This window comes from Podarcis vaucheri (genome assembly GCF_965113315.1).
Source record: "Podarcis vaucheri genome assembly, chromosome: 7".
In the NCBI taxonomy this organism is placed as follows: Eukaryota; Metazoa; Chordata; class Lepidosauria; order Squamata; family Lacertidae; genus Podarcis; species Podarcis vaucheri.
The window spans coordinates 21,436,700-21,459,950 of NC_138765.1; the positions used below are offsets into that span (position 1 = coordinate 21,436,700).

At 45.4% G+C, this 23,251-nt stretch overlaps 1 protein-coding gene across 1 annotated transcript; it reads right to left on the reverse strand.

Moving 5' to 3' along the window:
- Positions 1-2,285: 2,285 nt before the first annotated feature.
- Positions 2,286-13,234, reverse strand: LOC309537263 (sushi, nidogen and EGF-like domain-containing protein 1). Its single transcript, XM_082232037.1, has 7 exons — positions 13,111-13,234; positions 11,030-11,065; positions 10,372-10,502; positions 9,184-9,465; positions 8,465-8,602; positions 3,487-3,656; positions 2,286-2,439 (listed from the first exon to the last, which is right to left on the reverse strand). Exons 1-7 carry the CDS (start codon positions 13,145-13,147, stop codon positions 2,436-2,438), a joined length of 798 nt encoding a protein of 265 aa, XP_082088163.1. The 5' UTR covers positions 13,148-13,234; the 3' UTR covers positions 2,286-2,435.
- Positions 13,235-23,251: the final 10,017 nt, after the last annotated feature.

Sequence of the window (23,251 nt, forward strand, 5' to 3'; positions counted from 1 at the left end):
GCTTAGTGTGTTTCCAGGGCTTCTGACATGCTAGAACAGAGGTGAGGAACCTCTAGTCTATAGCCTGATGTGGCCCCCCCAGGGCTTTGAAACTGGCCCTCAGGAGTTTTTCCAGGCTACTACCCTCCTCCTGCATCATGCCAGTCACCAGTCCCGCCTTACAAGGTCTTTTTGCCTGGCTGGAATGTGTCTCTGAACTTCGATAATGCCTCTTATTTGCCTGGTGGGAGAAGTGTGTGGTCCCATCAGAACTATGCACTTAAAGCAGTATCACAGCATTTCAAACAATCATGGCTGCCCCTCAAGCACTGGTCTTCAGCTGATGGATTGGGACCCACTAGAACACCACAGTCTTATCCAAGTTGGTTTGCAATACGACCGGAGCACTACCACCATGTGAATATAGGGTAAAAGGTTAAGAATTGGGTCCCCAAGTGCATGTTTGGGTAGGGTTGCCATATATCTGGGAAATCCCAGAGGAGTCCTGAATTTGGTTCCTTTTGGGGCGGTTTTTTCAAAAATAAAACTGTAGCTAATGTCTGGGTTTGGGTGCTGTGTTGGTGGTGCAATTGGCGGTAGTGCGGGGGTTAGTCTGAACAACTTTTTGGGGTGGGCCTCCTAAGAAAGGCTCAACAAATTTGTGGTGGGGTCTGGATTTTTACCTTTTGAAATATGGGAAATCTATGTATGGGTTAAAAGCGGGACCTGGGTCTGGGTCTGAATGCTTGGACATGGAGTGTTAAAGTGTGGACTTCTGCCTGGGATGATCAGGGCAAAACGTTACCATCATTGCCTTGTGTGGCAACCAATCAAGATCACATGACGCCTCCCATTTCCCACAGCGTATTTCTCACCGGTACCCAGGCAGTGGCGCTGTTGCATCACAGATAGATTGTAGCTGGAACAAAATTTTAAAAAATTCCTTCCAGCAGCACCTTGTTGTTGTTTAGTCATTTAGTCGTGTCCGACTCTTCGTGATCCCATGGACCAGAGCACACGATTTCTGGTGTCATGCTGTGCTGGCCCGGCCCACAAAGGATCTCTGCAGGAATGATCTGTCCCATGCCCAGTAAGCCTTGCTGACCCCTGTTGTAGGTGCTTCCATTCAGACTGTCACTATTTTGGGGTGGGATTCAATCACATAATGGCAAGTGGAAGAAAAATATGGTATGTATTCAGCCACAGAATTAGAGTTGATGGGGAGGTCTTGTGCAACAAAGTGGTTCTCCAAAAGACTCTCTTTGCTAAGAAATAAGGACGAGTCACAGATCAGAGATGAGTGGAAGTGTTTTGAAGAGTATCTCAGAGGGTATAATAGTCACTTTAACTTACAAGCAGGAATGAACATGTGAGCAGCAGATAACATTAAATAGAGGAGGATTTGAGATGAAAATGGGTAGAATAATAGATTATGCAGCAGACAAAAGACTACCCAGAATGCCACGGAGAGATGGATTGGAAAGTCTGAGGATAAGAGATAATGATGAATATTGTTTGGTATTTCTTTAACTTGCAAAAATGCATTATTGTTGTTGTTGTTGTTGTTGTTATTATTATTATTATATTATTATTATTATTATTATTATTATTATTATTATTATTATTATTGACAACAACAACAACAACAACAACAACAGACTCTCTTGCAGAGAACAGCAGCTGACAACATAATATCTGCCACTGGCTTTAAACATGTGAGGTGTGGCTCATTATTTATCTCATGCACCTCGTCTCTGGTCTTTGCACAGCGGTTGCACATCCTGCTTAATCTTTACATGCTCTGCAATGTAAATGTTAGCACATTGGTGACTTTAAAACACTCACAGAGGCCACACATCCAATTCAACTGGAGCACAATGATTTGAGTTTGCGGATGCTGGTGGGGCTGCCTCAGCACCTGGAACCAGTTTTCAAAGCCAGAGTTCATAACCTGGAAGGAACTGGGTCTTTCACACCCCGACTGGCGTTGTCTGCTCTGCATGATAGGCAGAAGCTCAACAGGTGCAGCTTCCCCACCACAGGGAAAAGCAGCAATGTCAAGAGGAAAGTGCCATGGTCTGGATTTCTGCTGCTGCTGCTTGAGGCATTGGGGCACTGCCAGAAGAGTCTTTGCTTTCCACTGTGACAGTGAAGGGGGTCAAGGTACAGAAGGCATGGCTTTCATGTAAGATTAAGCCTCAACACCCTCTGTTCATCAAAGGCGCACATGCACACATGCATGCACACACACACACGTTCAGCACGTTCAGCTCCAGTCACTCAGGGAACAGACAAAGGAGAGTAGCAACGAGAGCACAGCCATTTTATTGGTACGCCATAATCAGCCATGGCTCCAAGCCTATAGGGGGCAGCAGAGGGATCTTTGCAAAGATTTGAGTACATCCTGTCTTGACACGGGTGGATGAGGAGGGGGCTCTCTTGAGCAGCAGGTGGTCTCATCTAGTGAAAAGAGACAGAAACATTTGTACTGAAAAGCAGATCCCTACTCCTGCCCGTTTTAGCAACTTGCTATTTTTTTCTTAACAGCCTCTGCCACATCTCCACTCACACATTATTAAGGGAAGATTGTGACAGCTTGGAAGATTAAAGCACAAGCCTAGAATGAGCATGTCACCAGCAGAGGCAGCTTCCAGTATCCTTGCCCATAAAGAACAGTGCACGTGTGTAGGGATATTTTAAAAAATGTAATACAGTGCCGGATTTATGTATAAGCTAAACAAGCTATAGCTTAGGGCCCCACTCTCTTGGGGACCCCCCAAAAAAGTAAAGAAAAAAACACCTGGATGTACATTTCCAAAATATAAGATAAAAAAACCAATAAAATAAAATCTACACACAGCAACAGTGTTTTGTGTTGTGTAGGCTCCTATGATGTAAGTAATGGGCCCTGCCTGCTAGCCTGCTCCCTAAAATGTCACTGGTTTTCTCATTTCTATATATAGGGTGCCTACATTCTGCTATTTATAATTATTAGTAGTTTGCATCATATATTTACACCTATTATTATTTCATGTTGTAGCAAGTTTCTAGAGACTAGATTATGAGTCTTTGTAAACTGAGTTTCTAAAGGAACTTTTGTTATTGCCAAATGCCAGTGTGTTTGCATTATTAAGTTTGTTATGAATAAAAAAATCAGAGCTTAATAATTATTTCACTGTTAACATACTTCTTAATTGTATTTCACTGTTAAAATGCTTCTTCTTAATTGTATTTCAGTTCAACAATTACTTTGATAAATTTTGTTATGTGCAAATGGCTTTAGATACCTATTAGGTCCACAAATTACCATATAGCATATATTCAACAACAAAAAAAACAGCGACAATTTGTTGACAAAGGACAACTGGACATATAAAGGGCCCCATTACCTTCAGTAGCTTAGGGCCTCATCAAACCTAAATCTGGCCCTGATGTAATATAAGTATTATTAAAACAATCCCAACAAAAACCACCCCTCTCAAAGGACAGGGGTCTGCTGGCACTTACTCCAAGCATTTGCTCTTCTCCGTTGTGTCTCCAATCACGATCTCATCCACTTGGAACACCCATCGCCCTGTAAACTGCACGTTGGTGGTTTGTGTGATATTGAGGACACTGGGGGTGCGTGATGCTGGGATGTTGTAAAAGTTTTTCTTGTCTCCACTGTCAAATCCAGCCTAGGGAGTGAAGAAAGTAGAAAAGCAATGTAGTGTCCAGCCCCACAGCATAGGAAACATTCTCCTCAGTCTAGATCCCTTTCTGCATATTCATGTATGTGTGGAAATGTTTGGTTGACTTTAACTCCTAGTAAATTCACAAAAATGTATAAAACATGGACTTTAACTCCTAGTAAATTCACAAAAATGTATAAAACATTGCTGGAAATGTAAGGAAAAAGAAAGCACCTTTTATCATCTGTGGTGGAATTGTAAGGTAGTAAAAGGATTTTGGGAAATGGTATATAATGAGTTGAAAAAAATATTTAAAATAACCTTTGTTAAAAAAGCCTGAAGCCTTCCTTTTAGGAATTCTAGGTGCTGAAATCCCAAAGGAGCAGAAAAGGCTATTTATGTATGTGGCCATGGCTGTGAGGATGTTACTGGCCCAGAGATGGAAAGAAGATAAAGTTCCTACCAGAGAAGAATGGTATATGAAGTTAATGGACTATGCTGAAATGGCTAAAATGACTGGAAGAGTCAGAAATCAGGAAGACGGAAAATTCAATAAGAAATTGGGAAAATTTATAACTTATCTTAAAGACCATTGTAAACAGTTAAAGTCGTTAGTAGGATTGGAATATCACTTGTAGTTTAAGGTTGAATGCTGCACATAATGGAGAGGTAAAGGATTTGGATTATCATAAAAGATGTGGGAGGAAAGGATTAATAATAGGACCCACCAAGGGGAGGATGGAAGTCCAAGAGATTCCTTGGAATCTTGTTTTTATGATTGATGTTTGATATATTTTTGTAAAATTTTAAGTTGAAAAACCAAATGTATATATATTTTTTAAAATGTTGGGTTTAACCCCTGCCGTTGCCTTTTCCCCGCCTCACGGCTCAGACGTACTACCCGTATGCATAAGAATGTAAGGTTAGTGGCTCCTCAAGTCCAGCAAAATGTTATCACACTGGCCAACCAGATGTCAAGAAGTGGAGGTAGAAAATAGCCACCAGGCTTAGGAGAGTTGCTGATGGCTTTGCTCTCCATCAGAGGCCAACTTGTGAAGGAGATTTGGAGGGGGGGCGATGACGCATGCATGTGATGTCAGGATGTTGGGAAGAGCTAGGAGGTGGAGCCGAATGTGACAACAGTGCGGCCTCATTGGCCAGTGGCTCCTCCTCTCTGGTGCTCAGCCTCCTCCTCCTCCTCTTCCGACTGCCGCCACTGGCTGGGGGCTGCTTCCCCCCTCCTTCTCCTCCTCCTCCGCAGCAGGAGGAGGAGGAGAAGAGTCCCAACCAAAGAGGAGTGGCAGACTAAATTAATGGATTATGCTGAAATGACAAAATTTACTGGAAGAATAGGAAACCACGGAGAAACAACCTTTAATAAAGAATGGGGAAGATTCATGGACTATCTGATAAACAACTAAGCTCATTAGCAGGATTAATCTAAAACAACTGTTAAATAATAATAATAATAATAATAATAATAATAATATATAATAAAAATTTATTATTTATACCCCGCCCATCTGGCTGGGTTTTTCCAGCCACTCTGGACAGCTTCTAACAGAATATTAAAATACAATAACTAATAGGTTAAAAGCTTCCCTAAACAGGGCTACCTTCACATGTCTTTAAAAAGTCTGATAGTTGTTTTTCTCTTTGACCACTTGTGTGTGTGTGGGGGGGGGGGTTTCCACAGGGCAGGTGCCACTACCGAGAAGGCCCTCTGCCTGGTTCCCTGTAACTTGGCTTCTCATAGCGAGGGAACTACCAGAAGGCCCTCGGCGCTGGACCTCAGTGTCCGGGCAGAACAATGGGGGTGGATATATTTGTTAAGGAAAACACAGGGAGTAACTAATAAATAGAATTAATTGGGAGGTGCAGTAATGAAAATTAAAGCATAAGAAACCACAGAAGGAGTGGGGAGGGAAGTCAAACGATGTGTTTTTATTGGAAAACTTATTTAATTTGTATGATTGTTAACAATTTCAGAAATTGAAAAATAAAATTTCTTTTAAAAAAGGAGAAGGAGGAGGAGACACGACTGGCCTCCCTCGCCCCCTGAATTTTTTTAAAACAATTATTGAGAGGTCCTCAAAAGAGTGAGGATTAGACACTCTTTGAAAGCCATCAAAGCTGGTGGCCATCACTGCCTCAAACAGGGATAGAGAATCTGGAATGTTATGTTGAGCAGTTTGGAAGAAGGCCAGGACATATCTGTAAATAAGAACCACCCAGGCTCCAGATCAGGGCAAATATCTGTGTGACGGCGGAATAACTGCAGCAGAATCTTCAAGAGCGGGTTTTTAGGTTTGTTTGTTTTTGCACTGGCAACTGAAAGCTGATTTAGCAATAGCCAGATGTGATTGTGTGGTTGCTGTGAAATAGCCCTAAAGCACGTTATAGCCACAGGAATACGGAACTAGCTGCGGAATTCGGTTACTGAGAATTTCAGCTTTCATTTAGAAAACATAGAAACACCACAAGCAAACCCTCAACTTCCCTTATTGTTCGATGCCTGCTTCCTGAAATTGTTCAAGCAAAGCTTTGCACATTTCAGAAGCTAGAAGCATTAATGAATCAGATTTCCAGCGATCAGAGGTCAGAAATGCCATGCCCTTGTTCCTTGTTCCTCCTTCGAGTTGCAGAAGCAGAATAAATGAAAAAGCAAAACCTTCAGAATAAATTCATGGATAAGGTAAAGGTAAAGGGACCCCTGACCATTAGGTCCAGTTGTGACCGACTCTGGGGTTGCGGCGCTCATCTTGCTTTATTGGCCAAGGGAGCCGGTGTACAGCTTCCGGGTCATGTGGCCAGCATGACTAAGCTGCTTCTGGAGATCCAGAGCAGTGCATGGAAACGCCATTTACCTTCCCACTGGAGTGGTACCTATTTATCTACTTGCACTTTGACGTGCTTTCAAACTGCTAGGTTGGCAGGAGCAGGGACCGAGCAACAGGAGCTCACCCTGTTGCAGGGATTTGAACTGCCGACCTTGTGATCGGCAAGTCCTAGGCTCCATGGTTTAACTCACAGCGCCACCCGTGTCCCATTCATCGATAAGAGGAGCATGCAATTTCCCTCATTCTGCGTAATTAAATTTGGGTTGTGGAATCCAAGTTCATTGCCACCGCATTTGGGGTGCAAAATAGTTATTGGACTTAGCACAGGAATAGTAAAGCCATGGCAGTAGAGACCCCTCCCTGCCCAAAAAACCCATCACAATGAAAATCCAGGACCCGCCCCCCAGATATCAGCAATTAGTGCTGGGCCAATCTTTGCCATAACTGCTGATATAACTGGAACAAAAATACAATAACACCTCCAATTTCTTTCCAGTTAGTGAGTTAATGGGCTGACATTCAGATAGTATTTTAAGACAGCCTTCCTTAACCTGGTACCCTCCAGCTGCTTTTGGATCGCAACTCCCATCAGCCCCAGACCACATGGCCAGTGATCAGGGATGATGGGAGCTGTAGTCTAGTGGCATGCAGAGGACACCAAGTTGGCAGAAAGCTGCTGTAGGTTATGCATGGCACCTTACAGTACAATTTTGACATGAAATCACTCTGGATGGAAATATTGACCTGTTGGACTGTTCACACGGCAGTTTAACTCTGTACATGGATAGCCTGCTGTTTCTGATTTCAGCAAGGCAGCTTATACCCATCATCTGCAGGTGGTTTCTCCCATCTGATTGCTTACAAAGCCAGGCCTGCTTAAGAGCAGAATCGGCTCAGATGCATACAAAGCATATCTGGATATCATGGTGAAGCATCCTTTGCAGGGAGTTGGGTCCCATAGAATGATTCTAAAGTTAAACGCTAAGGGCTTAGCCACACCTCCGTTTACTCCACTTCTGAATTGGAACAAATGGCAGGTTTCCCATGGATTGGTGTTTGTTCTGATTTAGTGCTAAATACAGGGGTTTTTTTTTTTTGGGGGGGGAGCTTTTGGGCAAAGGCACTACCACTTGGACACATGCCTAGAAAATATGAGATAAGCAGAAAACAGCTCAGACCCATGCTTCCTAGGCATGGGAGAAGCAGGAATGCAGATGAGCTCTTAATCTGTCCATTAAGAAAAGGGGGGGGACTGTCCCCCCCCATTAATACTTAAGCGTTGTATCCAAGTCGAAGTCACTTGGCTGTATACTTGTTCCCCTGGCAAAATATTCTGCAGCAGCGGGAAGTTGTTGCACAAGAGAACACAGAAGCAAGTTGCTGGTAGTTTTATTGAGCAACAAGTTCTCACTAATGCAACTGTTTCACTGGAGTTCTCCCTTGTGTTGCGGAGTCCTCCCTTGCACAGAATGAAAACTCGCCCACATGCTTGTGCAGACAGAGAACATTGGATACAACCCATAATGAGTATCCCAAACACCTTTTCTCACAAAACAAATGTGGTTTGGTTTTGTTTTAATCTCAATTTAAAACATATACAGTGGTACCTCGGGTTACAGACGTTTCAGGTTACAGACTCCGCTAACCCAGAAATAGCACCTTGGGTTAAGAACTTTGCTTCAGGATGAGAACAGAAATTGTGTAGCGGCAGCAGGAGCCTCCATTAGCTAAAGTGGTGCTTCAGGTTAAAAACAGTTTCAGGTTAAGAACAGACCTCCGGAACCAATTAAGTTCTTAACCCAAGGTACCACTGTATTTTGATACTTTTGGTTTTGGCCAAAAGCTCTGGAGAAGCATGAAACCCAAAGGATGTTCTGACCCACATGTTGGTCTGGGAGGTCAGAGACCAGGTCAGTTTCATATCGGAATCTGCAAAGGTCAGATTCCCTCAGTCTTCCTATTCAGATCAAATACCTGCGCAGGGGTTCCCCCAAGGCCTGTCCTGGGATGCCCACCGCTTGCTATCCCGGTTGTCCACTGGATGTCGGCATAATTCAAAATGATGAAAGCGATTTCGTTATTGGTGGTCAAGACAGCCTGGAAAGTGTTGGTCTGCAGCAGAAAGAAAAGAGACATGGGACTGTGGAGCTACGGACAGCACAAAGAGATGCAGCTCTGTCTCTGGGGCACACAAAGTAGGAGGGCTACATGGGGAAGTCTTCTTCATCAAGAGTGATAGGGAAATCATAGATTAGGGACAGAGGAACCTGCGGTTTTCCAGATGTTGCCGCCCCATTGACCACACTGGTTGTAGATGATGGTGGCTGGAGTCCAACAACAGGTTCCCCATCCGTTCCTCTTGTTACCACATTTTCACATTGCATATTAAGGGTTAGGGCAGTGGAGGAACCACAGACCCGGGGACTGAATGTTACAAACCTCTGACTTTTGTGTGGCTGTGTCATGGACTGGCTGGATGCAGAGGAATGGTGGGAGGCACCAGATGGGGAACCCCCCAGGCGAAAAGGGTCAGAGGGATGGTGGTGGGACAATGCTGAGTGGTCAGGGAGAGTAGAGGCATTTTTGGCAAGTGTTGCCCTTGTAAGTTTCATCTGCTGAAAGTCCCTTTTCTGCGCCACCCAGGGCCCTATCATCTCCTGCAGCTGGCTACTATAGGTCAGGGAGAGGCCAACCTTTTTTGAAGCACTTCCAAAGTAGGCAACACGGTCCCAGGTAGCAACCAAGGCCCAGACAGCCGTGAAAGACATCTCTGGGAAGTACTGGTTGATGTCTGCGGTACAGCGGCTAAGCACTGCAGAGTCCTGAGTCTGTCTCCAGAGGACATCCCCGCCTCTAGTATTGTCAACATCCCCCCAATAGGGGGCGACAAAGGGTGACCCTAAATCCAGCGGGAAAGGGTCGGGTGTGTACTGTGAGACATTCACACCAAAGGAGACCACCCCGTTGTTGTTGACCTGAAGAAAGAAGAGAGATACAAGTGTGAATGACAGCAGGTAGGTAGACTGAGAGATATAGGGTTGGCGTCATAGGAGCCAACTCCTAGAAGCTGAGGTCCCTTCAGCCCCCCATTAAAATATTTGAGGGGCTTAGGTAAAGGTAAAGGTACCCCTGCCAGTGCGGGCCAGTCATGTCCGACTCTAGGGTTGTGTGCCCATCTCACTTAAGAGGCCGAGGGCCAGCGCTGTCCGGAGACACTTCCAGGTCATGTGGCCAGCGTGACGAAGCTGCTCTGGAGAGCCAGCACCAGCGCAGCACACGGAAACGCCGTTTACCTTCCCGCTATAAAGCGGTACCTATTTATCTACTTGCACTTAAGAGTGCTTTCGAACTGCTAGGTGGGCAGGAGTTGGGACCGAAAGACGGGAGCTCACCCCGTCGCGGGGATTCGAACCGCCGACCATACGATCGGCAAGTCCTAGGCACTGAGGTTTTACCCACAGCGCCACTCGTGTCCCCCAAAGTTGATGGACATTGCCATTCAAATGGTGTGTGTGTGTATGTGACATCATGTGATTTATCATGCAGGATGGGGCTTACCCCCCCCCCCCCAATATTTTATTCAAGTTGGCAGCCCTTGTTGGTGTGATTGAACACCTGCCAACACTGACCTCAGAAATGAGGAGAATCAGTAGGTGGCAACAGTGATGGTGAGGAGGTAGAACCTTGCCGAAGGTTCCTTGAAACCTGGAACCATCAATGGATGGATGCACAGATGGACAACTAGATTAGATAGCAAGACTGAAGATGGGCCAGTACAAGGCAGCCTGCTAGATCTCAAAGACAGGTGAGCAGAGTTCTGTACTACCTGCCCTTCTAGTCAAGAAACATGTAGACTGGGGCTTTGGCTAGGCATTACGTACGTAGAGTGAGCTGTACTTTTTGCCATAGAAGCTGAAGGGCACTGCAGTGATGATCTTTGTAGATGTCCCATCATCTGACTTGGGGTTCTTTGTGTCACCCTGTGCAGTCCCATAAGGGTACATCAATGATTCTAGAGGAGAAGGGAGCATCTTGTTAGAGCCCAAGCCAGCAACTCATTTTACAGAAGGCCCCTTGAGGAGGAGGGAGGGCTATGTGTTTGGCCAGCCTCTCCTCCATCTATCTGGGTCTGAGGCTGCATAAAGCGCACAAACGTCTCCCAAAGGATCTTGGGAACTATGGTTTGTTAAGGATGCTGGGAACTAGCCCTGCAAGGGAGTGAACTGCCGTTCCCAGGATTCTTGGGGGAAAACCATGTGCTTTAACATACAGCATGTATACAACCTGAATGTGTCCTTTATACATCTCCCCCAGGATCAGGAAGCCTGCAAAATTCTCCTTCAAACCTTCCCACTGAACATGGGAATTGGGGGTGGAATCGGTGGGGGTGGAGGTCTTAAGGTGCCTGGAATCCTCCACCACACATTCTTGCAATGTTTGGTGGAGTAATGCCTGAATGTTTTATAAGTGCACTGCCATTCAATTGTTCAAGGCAATTCCTCAGCCCAAATTCAGGCTCACAAGTCAAGTGGATCTTACCATTGGAGGCATCGGCTGGAGAGGTCAGGGTTGACCCTAAAGAGCAGCAAGAGAGAAACCATCAGATCTGTTTCATGTTTACAGGCATACACAGGGACAGAAAAGAGTTTTTTATGCAAATGCCAGAAGTGTTCTATTGAGTTTCAAACAGAGATGTGATCTAGGGGATCTTAGTTGACCACCAACTTAACATGAGTCAACAGGGTGATGCGGCAGCAAGGGAGAGAGAGAGGGAGAGAGAGAGAGAGAGAGAGAGAGAGAGAGAGAGAGAGACACCCAATGCTATCTAGATTGTACTGTGCATCTGCTGGTGCATTTCCACCACCCTGACCTTTCTGCCCCTCTGTTCCTCCTCTTCCTCTCTCTGCTGGTAAACAGTAGCAATAAGATTGATGCCCCCATTACTGAATATGCTATGTCATCCAAAGCTTGCCAGAAGACAACGCAGTCATCTAGCCACACATATACCCTGTAACAAATCAGTGAAGCCCAAGCTACCATGGCTGGCAAGAGGACATTTTCAGTGTACTTCGCAACTGTGGGACATATGATTCAGATACCTAAAACATTGCCTCACCCCTTATATACCCAAACTGGCCTCTGTACTTTGCAGGAGAGGGCCTTTGCAAATATTATCTCACCAGGAAGCCCATTCCATAATAGTTAGGAATTGGTCTTTAGTGCAGTTTCACCTACCTATTGGAACTCCCATCAGATACTGTTGTTAATTATCTTTTTGACCCTTTCCCAGCCAGCAAGATTTTTCAATGGCTATTTCTACCCTGTCTTAATTTTGTGGTAAGAATGTACCTGTAAATTCTTACCACAGTTTTAAAATAGTGTTTATATATATATTTATTATTGATGAAGTTTTTGTGGTTAAACCTTTTGGGGATGTTGTATTGGAAGTGATAGCTCAGTCTGTATAGCATGAGACTGTTAATCTCAGGACTGTAAATTTGAGCCCCACATTGGGCAAAAAGATTCCTGCACTGCAGGGAGCTGGTGACCCTCGCAGTCCCTTCCAATGGTTCAGTTTTATGATTTTATAAAATGAAATGATAAGCAGAGCCCCATCCTTCACAGGGTTTGAAGAAGACCTACCTTTATCAAATGATTTGATCTGAGTCACAAAACTAGATGGGCTCGTCAGCAGGATCATGCCAGAGTGCCAAAAGTCCAGCACCTTGGATCAATCCTGCCGATGAGCACAACGTGCCTTTCCATGCAGCACTGGTACTCTGGGCTCATGGAGAAAGTCAGCAGTCAGGAAGGCTGACAGACATTGAGAAGGCCCAGCCCCTTGCCCAGAGATTATAAGGAGGCTAAAGACACCTTGGACCCCTGCAGGTGGGGCAAGGAAAGAACAACCAGGAGACTTGAAATGTGTTCCCAATAGTTCCATGAAAAGCAGGGCTTGTATTCAAGTCCTTTTAAGTCTGGCGCCAATTGCAAGGCCAGCTGGGATTGGTTCCACACTCAGCAGCTTCTGATCAGAGCTCTGGAGTGGAGATGATCTCTGCCAAAAGCATGGCTTGAATTTAGTGCCAGCTTCTAGACCCACTGGGTGGTCGAGCCCCACTGGGATCAACTGGGATCCACCACACTGCAAAGGAAGAAATGTCTCACTGGACATTTTGGTGACCTTAGGTGTCTGTCATGCATTCCACCTGTCAAAGTGGCCCACCAAGAGTGGGGGAGCTAAGAAATTGGACCACCGGGCTGAAAAAGTCCCTCACAACTTCGTTCCTGTACTCCTGATTTTGTACAATATCCCTACCCCACCCCCAACCACTTCCACAATTGCTGCATTTCCTTTTTGTAAAATTGTTCTTCTCAAAATAAATTGATAATTATAAGTCACCTTGTCTATTTTTAACTGAAAAGCATGACACAAACATTGAATGAAACAACAAGCTTTTAATATTCCTCCACACATTGTGAAGGTAGCTGTAGTAGACTGCTGACAGGTCAAGTCAACCCAAAACAGAACCTACTTTTATAATAAGATGAGGCTTGATCTGCCATTAATGGAGAAAACAGCCCAAAGCAAAGAGCTGGCTTCTGAGTCTCCTACTTACCCACCGCCAGCAGAAGGAAAACAGAGAGAGTTTCCATCCTGGCTGCACCTTTGCCCTGGAACTGCAGTGTCTTAAGCGTATTTCAGGTGCCTTCTCTGCCTCCTCCAGCCAAGAAAGGATGTGTGGGGTGGATCTACACCTGATATTTATCTTGACCCTGCCTTCCACACCTAGCTTGACAAAAAGAGAACAAACAGTTCTCATAAGGAAAGGGGACCTTAATCAAATAGCAGGCCGTTTCAACAGTCTAATCCCATTGAATTTCTTTGCACAACTTGTTTTTTGGTGAGAAATGGGCCAACACCACAAAAGGCACAATAGTCTCCTGGGTGGAGTCGGAGTGGGGGTGGGTGGGATACGTCCACAATTGTGTGCATAGGCAAACAAACCTAGCACCAAGAATGTTCTAGGTGCTGCTCAGTGTGGCAAAATGATGCAGAGCATTTGAGCATCCGGTTTATTTTTGATGGGCAGAATAATGATGGGTGGTGAGGTAGTGTTTGGAACAGGGATGCCACACAGACTTACATCCCACCTCAGCTAAGTTTGGAGGCTCAACATACGGGTTATTTGAATGTGTTTTCTCAATTCTCTGACTTCCTCTATACTAATCTGCTCTGAACCACAGGTTTAGCGGGTGGCGCTGTGGTCCAAACCACTGAGCCTCTTGGGCTTGCCGAACACAAGGTCAGCGGTTCAAATCCCCATGACAGGGTGAGCTCCTGCTGCTCCGTCCCAGTGCCTGCCAACCTAGCAGTTTGAAAGCACGCCAGTGCAAGTAGATAAATAGGTTCAGCTGTGGTGGGAAGATAAACGGTGTTTCTGTGTGTTCTGATTTCCGTCACTGTTCCATTGTGCCAGACACAGTTTAGTCATGCTGGCCTCATGACCCGGAAATCTGTCTGTGGACAAACGCCGGCTCCCTTGGCCTGAAAGCGAGATGAGCGCCACAGCCCCATAGTTGCTTTTGACTGGACTTAACTGTCCAGGGGTCCTTTACCTTTTTTTACCTAAACTATAGTGAAACCATACTCTCCAACATTTCTCCGATGAAGATAGGGATATCCTATTCCACACCAGGAAGCTTCTCCTGAGTTTGATCTTGCTGCACACATACATGTTATATAAATGTCACCTTGAGCCAATGACAACACTCCACGTGTTTCCTAAAAGATTGCTGGCCGCTGAAGCATTGCAATTAGAGAATTTAAAGTGGATTGGTGACGTTTTCCTTCAAAATGATTGGAAGGGCTTTCTGCGCCAGCTTCACTATTTCCTTCATTCATTGCAAGTATTTTATTTTCAGTAAAATCAGGACTCCACTTTTGCACCTCCACATACCACTTTTAATTGTTCTCCAAAACGTGGAGGGGAGGAAAAAGGAAAAAAACACACCAGACATTCCAGGATGAAATCAGAAACCAGGACGGCTTCTGTAATTCTGGGAGTGTCCCTGGAGAATAGGGACACTTGGAAGGGTATTGGTGAAACGTGAAAGCCATGGTACCTCATTCACGTGCCAGAACATCTCCCAAATACTGGAGCAAAAGCAGATGACAACATCACTCCTGCATGGAAAAAAGTCACGGACCTTTGTTCTTCTGCTTCTGTAGCACTGCAATGGAGTCAACACCCAAATGCAAAATGACCCTAAATTTACTAAAACAAAACAAAACCAAAAACCAAAAAAACAAAAACGCATGCAAATTTGCGAAACAGCTGGCAGGTTTGGTAATGCAAAGAGTTTTATCTTTATTTATCATCAGCCTAGATCTTTACCTTTGAGGATCCTGTCTAGTCGTTTCTATCATCTGGATCTGTTTGCCAGGAAAGCAAATTTGCCTGCTTTCTTTTCAAAAGAAAGAAAAATGAAGCTTGTTTGATCATGTCATCGCATGTGTTGACACATTCTTAGTCATCAGTGAAGTTTTTGTCCTCTTGTCTCACCTGACACCTGGACTTCAATCCCCAGCTTGTTCTTCGGTTAGCCCTTAATGCAAATCCAAGTGAACACCATGAAAATCAGTGGACCTTATCTCAGCTGAGCCTCAAAACCTTTATGCTAATATTAACCAACATTTCCCTAATTCTTGCAGGGTGATAGATGTGCCTTTATCCCCCAAATGCCATGATGTCTCCTTGCCCGAGTCATAGGAGGTTTTTCATGCAGAGAGTCCAGTAAATGACATCACCAGGTTAGGCTGAGGAAGGTTCCTGTCAAAAACCCCCCAGAGCTGCTACCAGTTGTGATGGAAAAGTTTGTTTTTGCTGGGCAGGTTGGTTCACCAAGTGTTTTTGAAATATACAGTGGTACCTCGGGTTACATACGCTTCAGGTTACAGACTCCGCTAACCCAGAAATAGTGCTTCAGGTTAAGAACTTTGCTTCAGGATGAGAACAGAAATCGTGCTCCTCTGGCAAGGCGGCAGCAGGAGGCCCCATTAGCTAATGTGGTGCTTCAGGTTAAGAACAGTTTCAGGTTACGTATGGACCTCCGAAATAAATTAAGTACTTAACCCGAGGTACCACTGCACTCGGAGTCGAGAGTGGATTTCATGCTCTTTATTCAGCTCATAGTGGTGAGGAGGAATGAATGTTTCCCCAAAATATCTGCTTTATATACATTATTTACACAATGGGCTGCACGTGATTGGCTAATTCTGGGATTCTCCTGTAGGCCAATCAGGTTGTGGATTCACTTCCCCCTGGAGCTGGACTGGGTGGCTCCTGTGGACCAGTCATACTGCTGCATTGTTCTAGGACCAATCAGACTGCTGCATTCTGAATTCTATTGTTCTAGGACCAATCAGACTGCTGCATTTTGGATCCTATTCCACTCAGTACATAACACCTTTCTTTTTCTTTTTCCCTGCCAGCAAATCGTTAACGAATGGCAGCTTATGATTCAGCGGGGTTCCAGGAGGGGGAGTTGAAAAGGAGAGGATTTTGAGAGATAGTTTTGTAGGTTGGGAGATACAGAGAGTTGGTTCTGGGTAGAAGCATCCATTCTGAGGAATATATCATAAGCTAGAGAAAGGAGTCTCTGAGCTTAGTGTGAAGGACAGTGTGTGGTGTCCTATTAGGGTAATTAGGCCAGGAATTAACTGGGAGGCTGAGCATGAGCCAGGAGAAGTAGAAGCTGGAAAGATACAATCTACTTAGGTCTCATTCCAGTCAAGAGGGGAGAGATTCTTCTACAAAAAGAGAAGACTCCCAAACCAGTGATCCCTTGGGTCTCTTACTTGGAGTACCTCAGGAGTAGGGTTGTCTAAGGGGTGTGTAACTGACAGGAAGTAACACCTTGTTTAAGAACCAAAGTTTTAAGTGGCAACAGCTGTGCAACAACCGAGAAAGCGCTGAAGTGAAATAACATAATCTGAAGTATCCTATGTTTTGCCCACTTGTGTCATAAACTTCCTTTGTTAAATAAAATATTTATTGTTTATTTGATCACATCCTGCCTGAGACTCCAAATTATTAAGTTTCCTCTCATACAAGTCCCCCACAAGATAATCTGGGAATTTGTGGAATTGGTGTTCTGTGAGGTGGGTGCACTATATTTAAGTGAGGGTGGGCCCAAGGGTGCCATGGGAAAAAGTGCCATTGTACCAGTCAGTAGTAAAACCTGTAATTTCTCCACAGACCACTTGAAAATTGCAGAGTGCCTTGACAGACCTGCGTGTTGCAGCAATTGTGGCACACTCTGCTTGATGCTGTATGATCTTTAATGGTGTTTCTCTTTCTTCTTTTATTTCTTATGTTACATTTTACTGTATTTGCAATTTGAAAACCACATCCTTCAAATTGTAGGTGTACTTCATAGACATGCTTGCACCATATGCACCACTATATATCAGGAACTGGGAAGGATGAATAGGTCCATTTTACAGAATCATAGAATTGTAGAGTTGGAAGGGATACCAAGGTTCATCTCTAGACCAACCCCCTGAAATGCAGGAATCTCAACTAAAGTGTCCATGACAGATGACCATCCAACCTCTGCTTAAAAACCTCCAAGGAAGCAGAGTCCACAACATCCCAAGGGAAATGGTTCCACTGCCAAACAGCTTCTTGTAACTTGAAGCCACTGGTTCAAGTCCTACCCTCCAGAGAAGGAGAAAAAAGCTTGTTCCCTCTTCCATGTGACAGTCTTTGAGATATTTGAAGATGGCTATCATATCTCCTCTCAGTCTCCTCTTTTCCAGGCTAAACATACCCAGCTCCTTCAAGTGCTCCTCATAAGGCTTGGTTTCCAGACCCTTGGTCATCTTGGTTACCTTCCTCTGCACATGTTCCAGCTTGTCAACAGCCTTCTTAAATTGTGGTGCCCAGAACTGGACACAGTATTTCAGGTGTGGTCTGACTAAGGCAGAATACAGTGGTACTATTACTTTCCTTGATCTGGACACTATACTTCTGTTGATGCAGCCTAGAATAGCATTAGCTTTTTTTGCTGCTTCATCACACTGTTGACTCATGTGAAGCTTGTGGTCCACTAAGACCCCTAGATCCTTTCACATGAACTGCCAGTAAGCCAGGTGTCCCCTCCTCTTATATTTGTGCAGTAGAGTTCCAGAAAAGTTGATCTTATAGGTCCTGTTTTGAGCAAAATCTCAAAATTGTCCCCATCTATAACCAGTGAAGGGACGCGGGTGGCGCTGTGGGTTAAACCACAGACCCTAGGACTTGCCGATCAGAAGGTCAGCGGTTCGAATCCCCACGACGGGATGAGCTCCCGTTGCTTGGTCCCTGCTCCTGCCAACCTAGCGGTTTGAAAGCACGTCAAAGTGCAAGTAGATAAATAGGTACCGCTCTGGCGGGAAGGTAAACGGCATTTCCGTGTGCTGCTCTGATTTGCCAGAAGCGGCTTAGTCATGCTGGCCACATGACCCGGAAGCTGTACGCCGGCTCCCTCGGCCAATAAAGCGAGATGAGCACTGCAACCCCAGAGTTGGTTATGACTGGACTTAATGGTCGGGGGTCCCTTTACCCTTTACCTTTATAACCAGTGAAGGGGAAGGAATTTGTTTCAGTTTGCATTCAAAGGTGCATCTACCAGATTTCAATTTTTATATACCTTATGGCACTATTCCAGCAAGTCTCTCCTCTCTCCCGGCTGCTCCAAGTCCATTTTTTTTCATGTACTAAGGGACTTCGGGCCTACAGGAATGTTAATTGCAAACAACAAGCTTTTTCAGGCACTCTGTTCCAAAACAGACAAAATAAAAGTGAAAAGAAGCACAAATCAGAAGAATTCTGCAGAAAGGCCAACTGCCTTTGGACTGCAGAACCACAGGGAGACACACTCTGCCCTCTGCAAGTGACCAGGGCAGCAGGGGCCACTGGAGACCCAGGAGTACAGCTGCAAATAAAACATTTTAAATGTGTTTGTAAAGTGCATTATACAAATGTGACACTAGATGGCGATGGTGAGCTATTGCAAATTCAATATACAGTGGTACCTCGGGTTACATACTTAATTCGTTCCGGAGGTCCGTTCTTAATCTGAAACTGTTCTTAACCTGAAGCACCACTTTAGCTAATGGGGCGCCTTCTGCCGCTGCGCTGCCGGAGCAAGATTTCTGTTCTAATCCTGAAGCAAAGTTCTTAACCCGAGGTAATATTTCTGGGTTAGCGGAGTCTGTAACCTGAAGCGTATGTAACCTGAAGCGTATGTAATCCGAGGTACCACTGTATTTTTCAAAACTTTTTTTTATAAAAAAAAAATTTTCGCAATGTTTTTTATATGTGACTAGATTCCACCTGGGAGTCAGTTATAGGAGTCAACTTCAAGGGACTCAGTCCTCTTTGACCCAAATTGACTGTGCCAACCCCCAACCCCCCCCCCCCGCAGCCTTCTCCTCTGCCAGTGCTGCATGGGAGTGCAGGTAAGACTCCCGATCAGCCACCCGCCTCCCTCTCCCTTGGGGTGCCCCCACTCTTCTCCTCCCCTCTAGTGGCCTTGGCCTGGATCTGAAACCCTGCAAGCCCCCCACCAAGGAGGGGACTTGGCTGCCGCCACCTGCTGGCATCTGGGCAGGAAGAGGAGGGTCAGTGTTGGGCTGGGCTTGCCATCATCCAAGCCCCCTCGACCAGCCCCTTAGCACTGAACCCAGCCCAGGAAGCATCACTTCCTGTGCCCAGACCTCAACTGCTTGGGTCTCAGAAACACCAGATGAGGGAGGAAAGTGATGCAGCCTCCGCCGGGTTGGGGGCCCTCTGGCTTCGCTCTCTCCATCTGTACTTCCAACGACCTTCTGGCTGGTGTGGTGGGATGGCAGCCTTCCCCCCCCCCCCAATATTTAACTCAAATTGGTGCTACTGGAATCAATATACCTCAGCTCCTAGGGAGAACATGCCAAAGGAGAGACTAAGATGTCCCAATCCATAGTTGGCTGGGAGTCATGAGAACAGCTGCAGGGACCTTCTCTCTCTCCCTCCCTCCCTCCCTCCCTCTCTCTGTCTCTGTCTCTCTCCCCCCCCCCAGTTCCGCTCTCATTACCAGAAAACAAAGCTTGACGGAAGAAGAGAAAGTGCACGCTAGTCCAGGGATGGGAACTCCTGACCTCTCTATCTAGTCATTTTGAATTCTGTCCAGACTCCTCCCTTCCCCAGACATGCTCTGTCCATCCTTGAGTTCCTTGGCCTTCATGGAATGTATCCTCAAATTATGATAAAGCCTCTTGCTTGCCCTGACAGAGGATGGAGTGAAGTTAAGTGTGTGACGGGGGAGAGAAAGCTCTGGCTTGTTCCTGGCTGGAATGTAGCCCACTCCTCAAAGGGGAAAAGTCCCATTCCTTGCTTCACCCACTTTGCCTCTAGCCACACCCCTGGGACTACTGGCAAGTGTTTCCCCCCTCAGTTTTTCATGTGGATCATGTGATCCCCCCCTCCCAATGCTCTAGTCTCTGCCCACAGCCAGAAGGCAAGCAAGACCTCCAGTATCAGAAGATGAGCCTAGTGGCCATAAGGGGATATAAATGACTCCTTACAACGTCACCACTTTGTCAAGCTTATCTCTTCATCTTTCCCACCTGCTTCCTTTTCCTCCTGTGATTTCTGCGTTAACTTGCAAGCCTTTGTTCAGTCGGGTTGTCATGCTTGCCTCTTGCAGCAAAACCAACAGAGAGTTGGTACCTAATCTGCAAGTCTGGAAACAATACGCAAACGTAAACACAGCTATCTTTCAAGCTATGAAACAGGGAAACATTTTTTGGGGGGATGCAGTTCTCCAAACAAAGAAAGCATATGCAAATGAGTATCTTGACTGGTGACCCCTATCCCTGCCAAGCTGTGCATGGGATTCCAGGGGTCTTGGCCCTCAACCAGGGACTGTGCTCCTTTAGAGAAATGAAGATGTCGTACCTTTAAGAAATAGGATTTATTCACGTAGTTACACCTGAGTTTAGATGGAGGGAGTCCAGATCTTACAGCATGGTTTCTCAAGAGGGGTTTGTTCCCCACAGCAGTGCAGCACTGGAGTCCAAGGCATCTCTACCAGACAATCTTCAGCCAGCCTGCCCAAAATGGATCTCAGTCATTGCTCTTAACTCTTTTTCTTCCCAGCACACCTTCCAAATGACCTTCTTTTTCATACCACCTCACACCCAGTTACCCTGACAACCTTCTAAACCCCCTATCTCTGTTCACACCTCAGGGCAAGGGGCGTGCGCAAGGACAGTTCTTTTGTATTGCCAATGGCCCTCAATGGCCCTATATTGTTTCTTAATGGCCAGGTCGGGTTTTTTTTTTATTTGCATAGGCTAGCCCAGGAATTCCTGCTTTCATTTCTCTCTTCTCATCCCAAATAATCAAAATCCTACCATTTATTAATTTCTACGGTTTAGGGCACCCCTGCAAACTTATAACAGTATATTAGGGGAAAGTGCACATAAAAATGGCTACATCCCTATTATATTAGGGAAACTTAGGCCAAATTGCAAAAATAAAATAAAAAGGGGGGGCGGAATTTTTTTTTTTTTAAATTGTCAACAAATGCTGACAAATTTCGGTGAGGACTTAGACTGAGAAATAAGAAAAACAAAAACCAACCTATTCCTCTACCCCTAGTGGCACCTTAAAGATTGACAAAGTTATCATGGTGTAAGCTTTCAACGACTGCAGCACATTTAGTCAGATGCATGAAGCACAATCCTGAGTTGCAAAACAAGCACACATATACAGAATGTGCATGGGATGGTCAGAAGGAGATGAACTGCTGAAAAGTACAGATAGTGGTTATTACAGGAGTCTTCCTAAAAAGAAATGAAAAAAACGGAAACTTACTAGGAAATTGGAAGGGGGGGTGAGAGACCTCCCCCCCCCACGAGCCTTGTCTCTCCACACTATGAGGCAAAGGCAAAGAGCCTCCGTTGCACATTACCAAATGTAGCAATTCACTGATAAATATGTCTATGTACTGGCTCAATGCGAAAACTTTAGAAATTCATAAGAAATCTGAAGGTATCTGAAGAAGTGTGCAAGCACATGAAAGCTTATACAGTGGTGCCTCGCAAGACGAAATTAATCCGTTCCGCGAGTCTCTTCGTCTTGCGGTTTTTTCGTCTTGCGAAGCACGGCTATTAGTGGCTTAGCGGCTTAGTGGCTATTAGCGGCTTTAAGAAAAAGGAAACAAACTCGCAAGAACTTGCAAGACGTTTCGTTTTGTGAAGCAAGCCCATAGGGAAATTCGTCTTGTGGAACGACTCAAAAAACGGAAAACTTTTTCGTCTTGCGCATTTTTCATCTTGCGAGGCATTCATCTTGCGAGGTACCACTGTACCCAGAACAAACTTAGTTGGTCTCCAAGGTGCTAGTGGACATTTATTTTTATTTTTATAAGAAATCACATTTTATAAGAAATCACATCCTACCATAATCCCTGAGATGTACAGTCACTTTGGCAGGGCCTTCCTAAGGTGATATCCTGCCCCAAGAGTGTCAGACAGACAACCATCTCAATCACAATGCCTACCCACCCCATAGTGGGATGAAGCCAGGACAAGATAAAGGGGTGTATTTGACTTGACTCAGGGACCAGGGAACTGTAAATGATTTCCTTTGTGCAGTGGTACCTTGGAAGTTGAACGGAATCCATTCCAGAAGTCCTTTTGACTTCCAAAACATTTGGAAACCAATGCTCCTGCAGCCAATTGGAAGCCACAGAAGCTTCTTCGGACGTTTGGGTTCCAAATAACGTCCACAAACCGGAACAGTCACTTCTGGGTTTGCGACGTTCGGGAGCCAAAATGTTCGACTCATAAGGTGTTCGAGATCCAAGGTACAACTGTACTGTGACGGAGTACATGTGAAAGACTATATTTGAGTGACAGGGGTATGCCTGGATCTCAGGTTCTACCTGAGACCACAGCTGTTCTGTGACATATCTATGATGTCTTGATGATGCTTTGGGAAACGTATTATGGAACTCCTTATGGAAACGTGGCCACCAGGGACAGGGGTGGCACTGTGGGTTAAAGCACAGAGCCTAGGACTTGCCGATCACAAGGTCGGCGGTTTGAATCCCCATGACAGGGTGAGCTCCCATTGCTCGGTCCCTGCTCCTGCCAACCTAGCAGTTCGAAAGCACGTCAAAGTGCAAGTAGATAAATAGGTACTGCTCCGGCAGGAAGGTAAATGGTGTTTCTGTGCACTGCTCTTGTTCGCCAGAACATGCTGGCCACATGACCCGGAAGCTGTACGCCGGCTCCCTCGGCCAATAAAGCGAGATGAGCACCGCAATCCCAGAGTCAGTCATGACTGGACCTAATGGTCAGGGGTTCCTTTACCTTTACCTATGGAAATGTGGCAGTCCTCCTCTTTAACTGCACTCAGGAGAGCTGCCAAGACATTTTTGTATTTGTCCAGGCTTCTGGAAGATACTTTAGTGAAGGTTTTGCACTATGAACTGCCCTTTGCAGTACGGCACAGCAAGGACGGAGGAACATCTTCAGCCTGAGAGCTGTGTTTTCTCATAGGCAACGTTCTGGGTGTGTGTGGGCAATGGATGCAACTTTTAATGCAGAAGTCCAGCCACGCAAGAGTTGGAGGCGTCAATATGCACAGCCATCCATGTAGGTAAGAGGCACTATTACAACGGACACGTTCCAGCCAAGCAAAAGAGATGGAGGCAGATAAAGCA

Excerpts from the sequence above, each read along its gene's own strand:
- LOC309537263 (XM_082232037.1), bottom strand. The coding sequence starts at position 13,147 with ATGGAAACTCTCTCTGTTTTCCTTCTGCTGGCGGTGG. Across the intron at positions 10,503-11,029 it reads TCCAGCCGATGCCTCCAATG|AATCATTGATGTACCCTTAT; the intron begins GTAAGATCCACT and ends CTTCTCCTCTAG. Across the intron at positions 9,466-10,371 it reads AAAAGTACAGCTCACTCTAC|GTCAACAACAACGGGGTGGT; the intron begins GTACGTAATGCC and ends TTCTTTCTTCAG.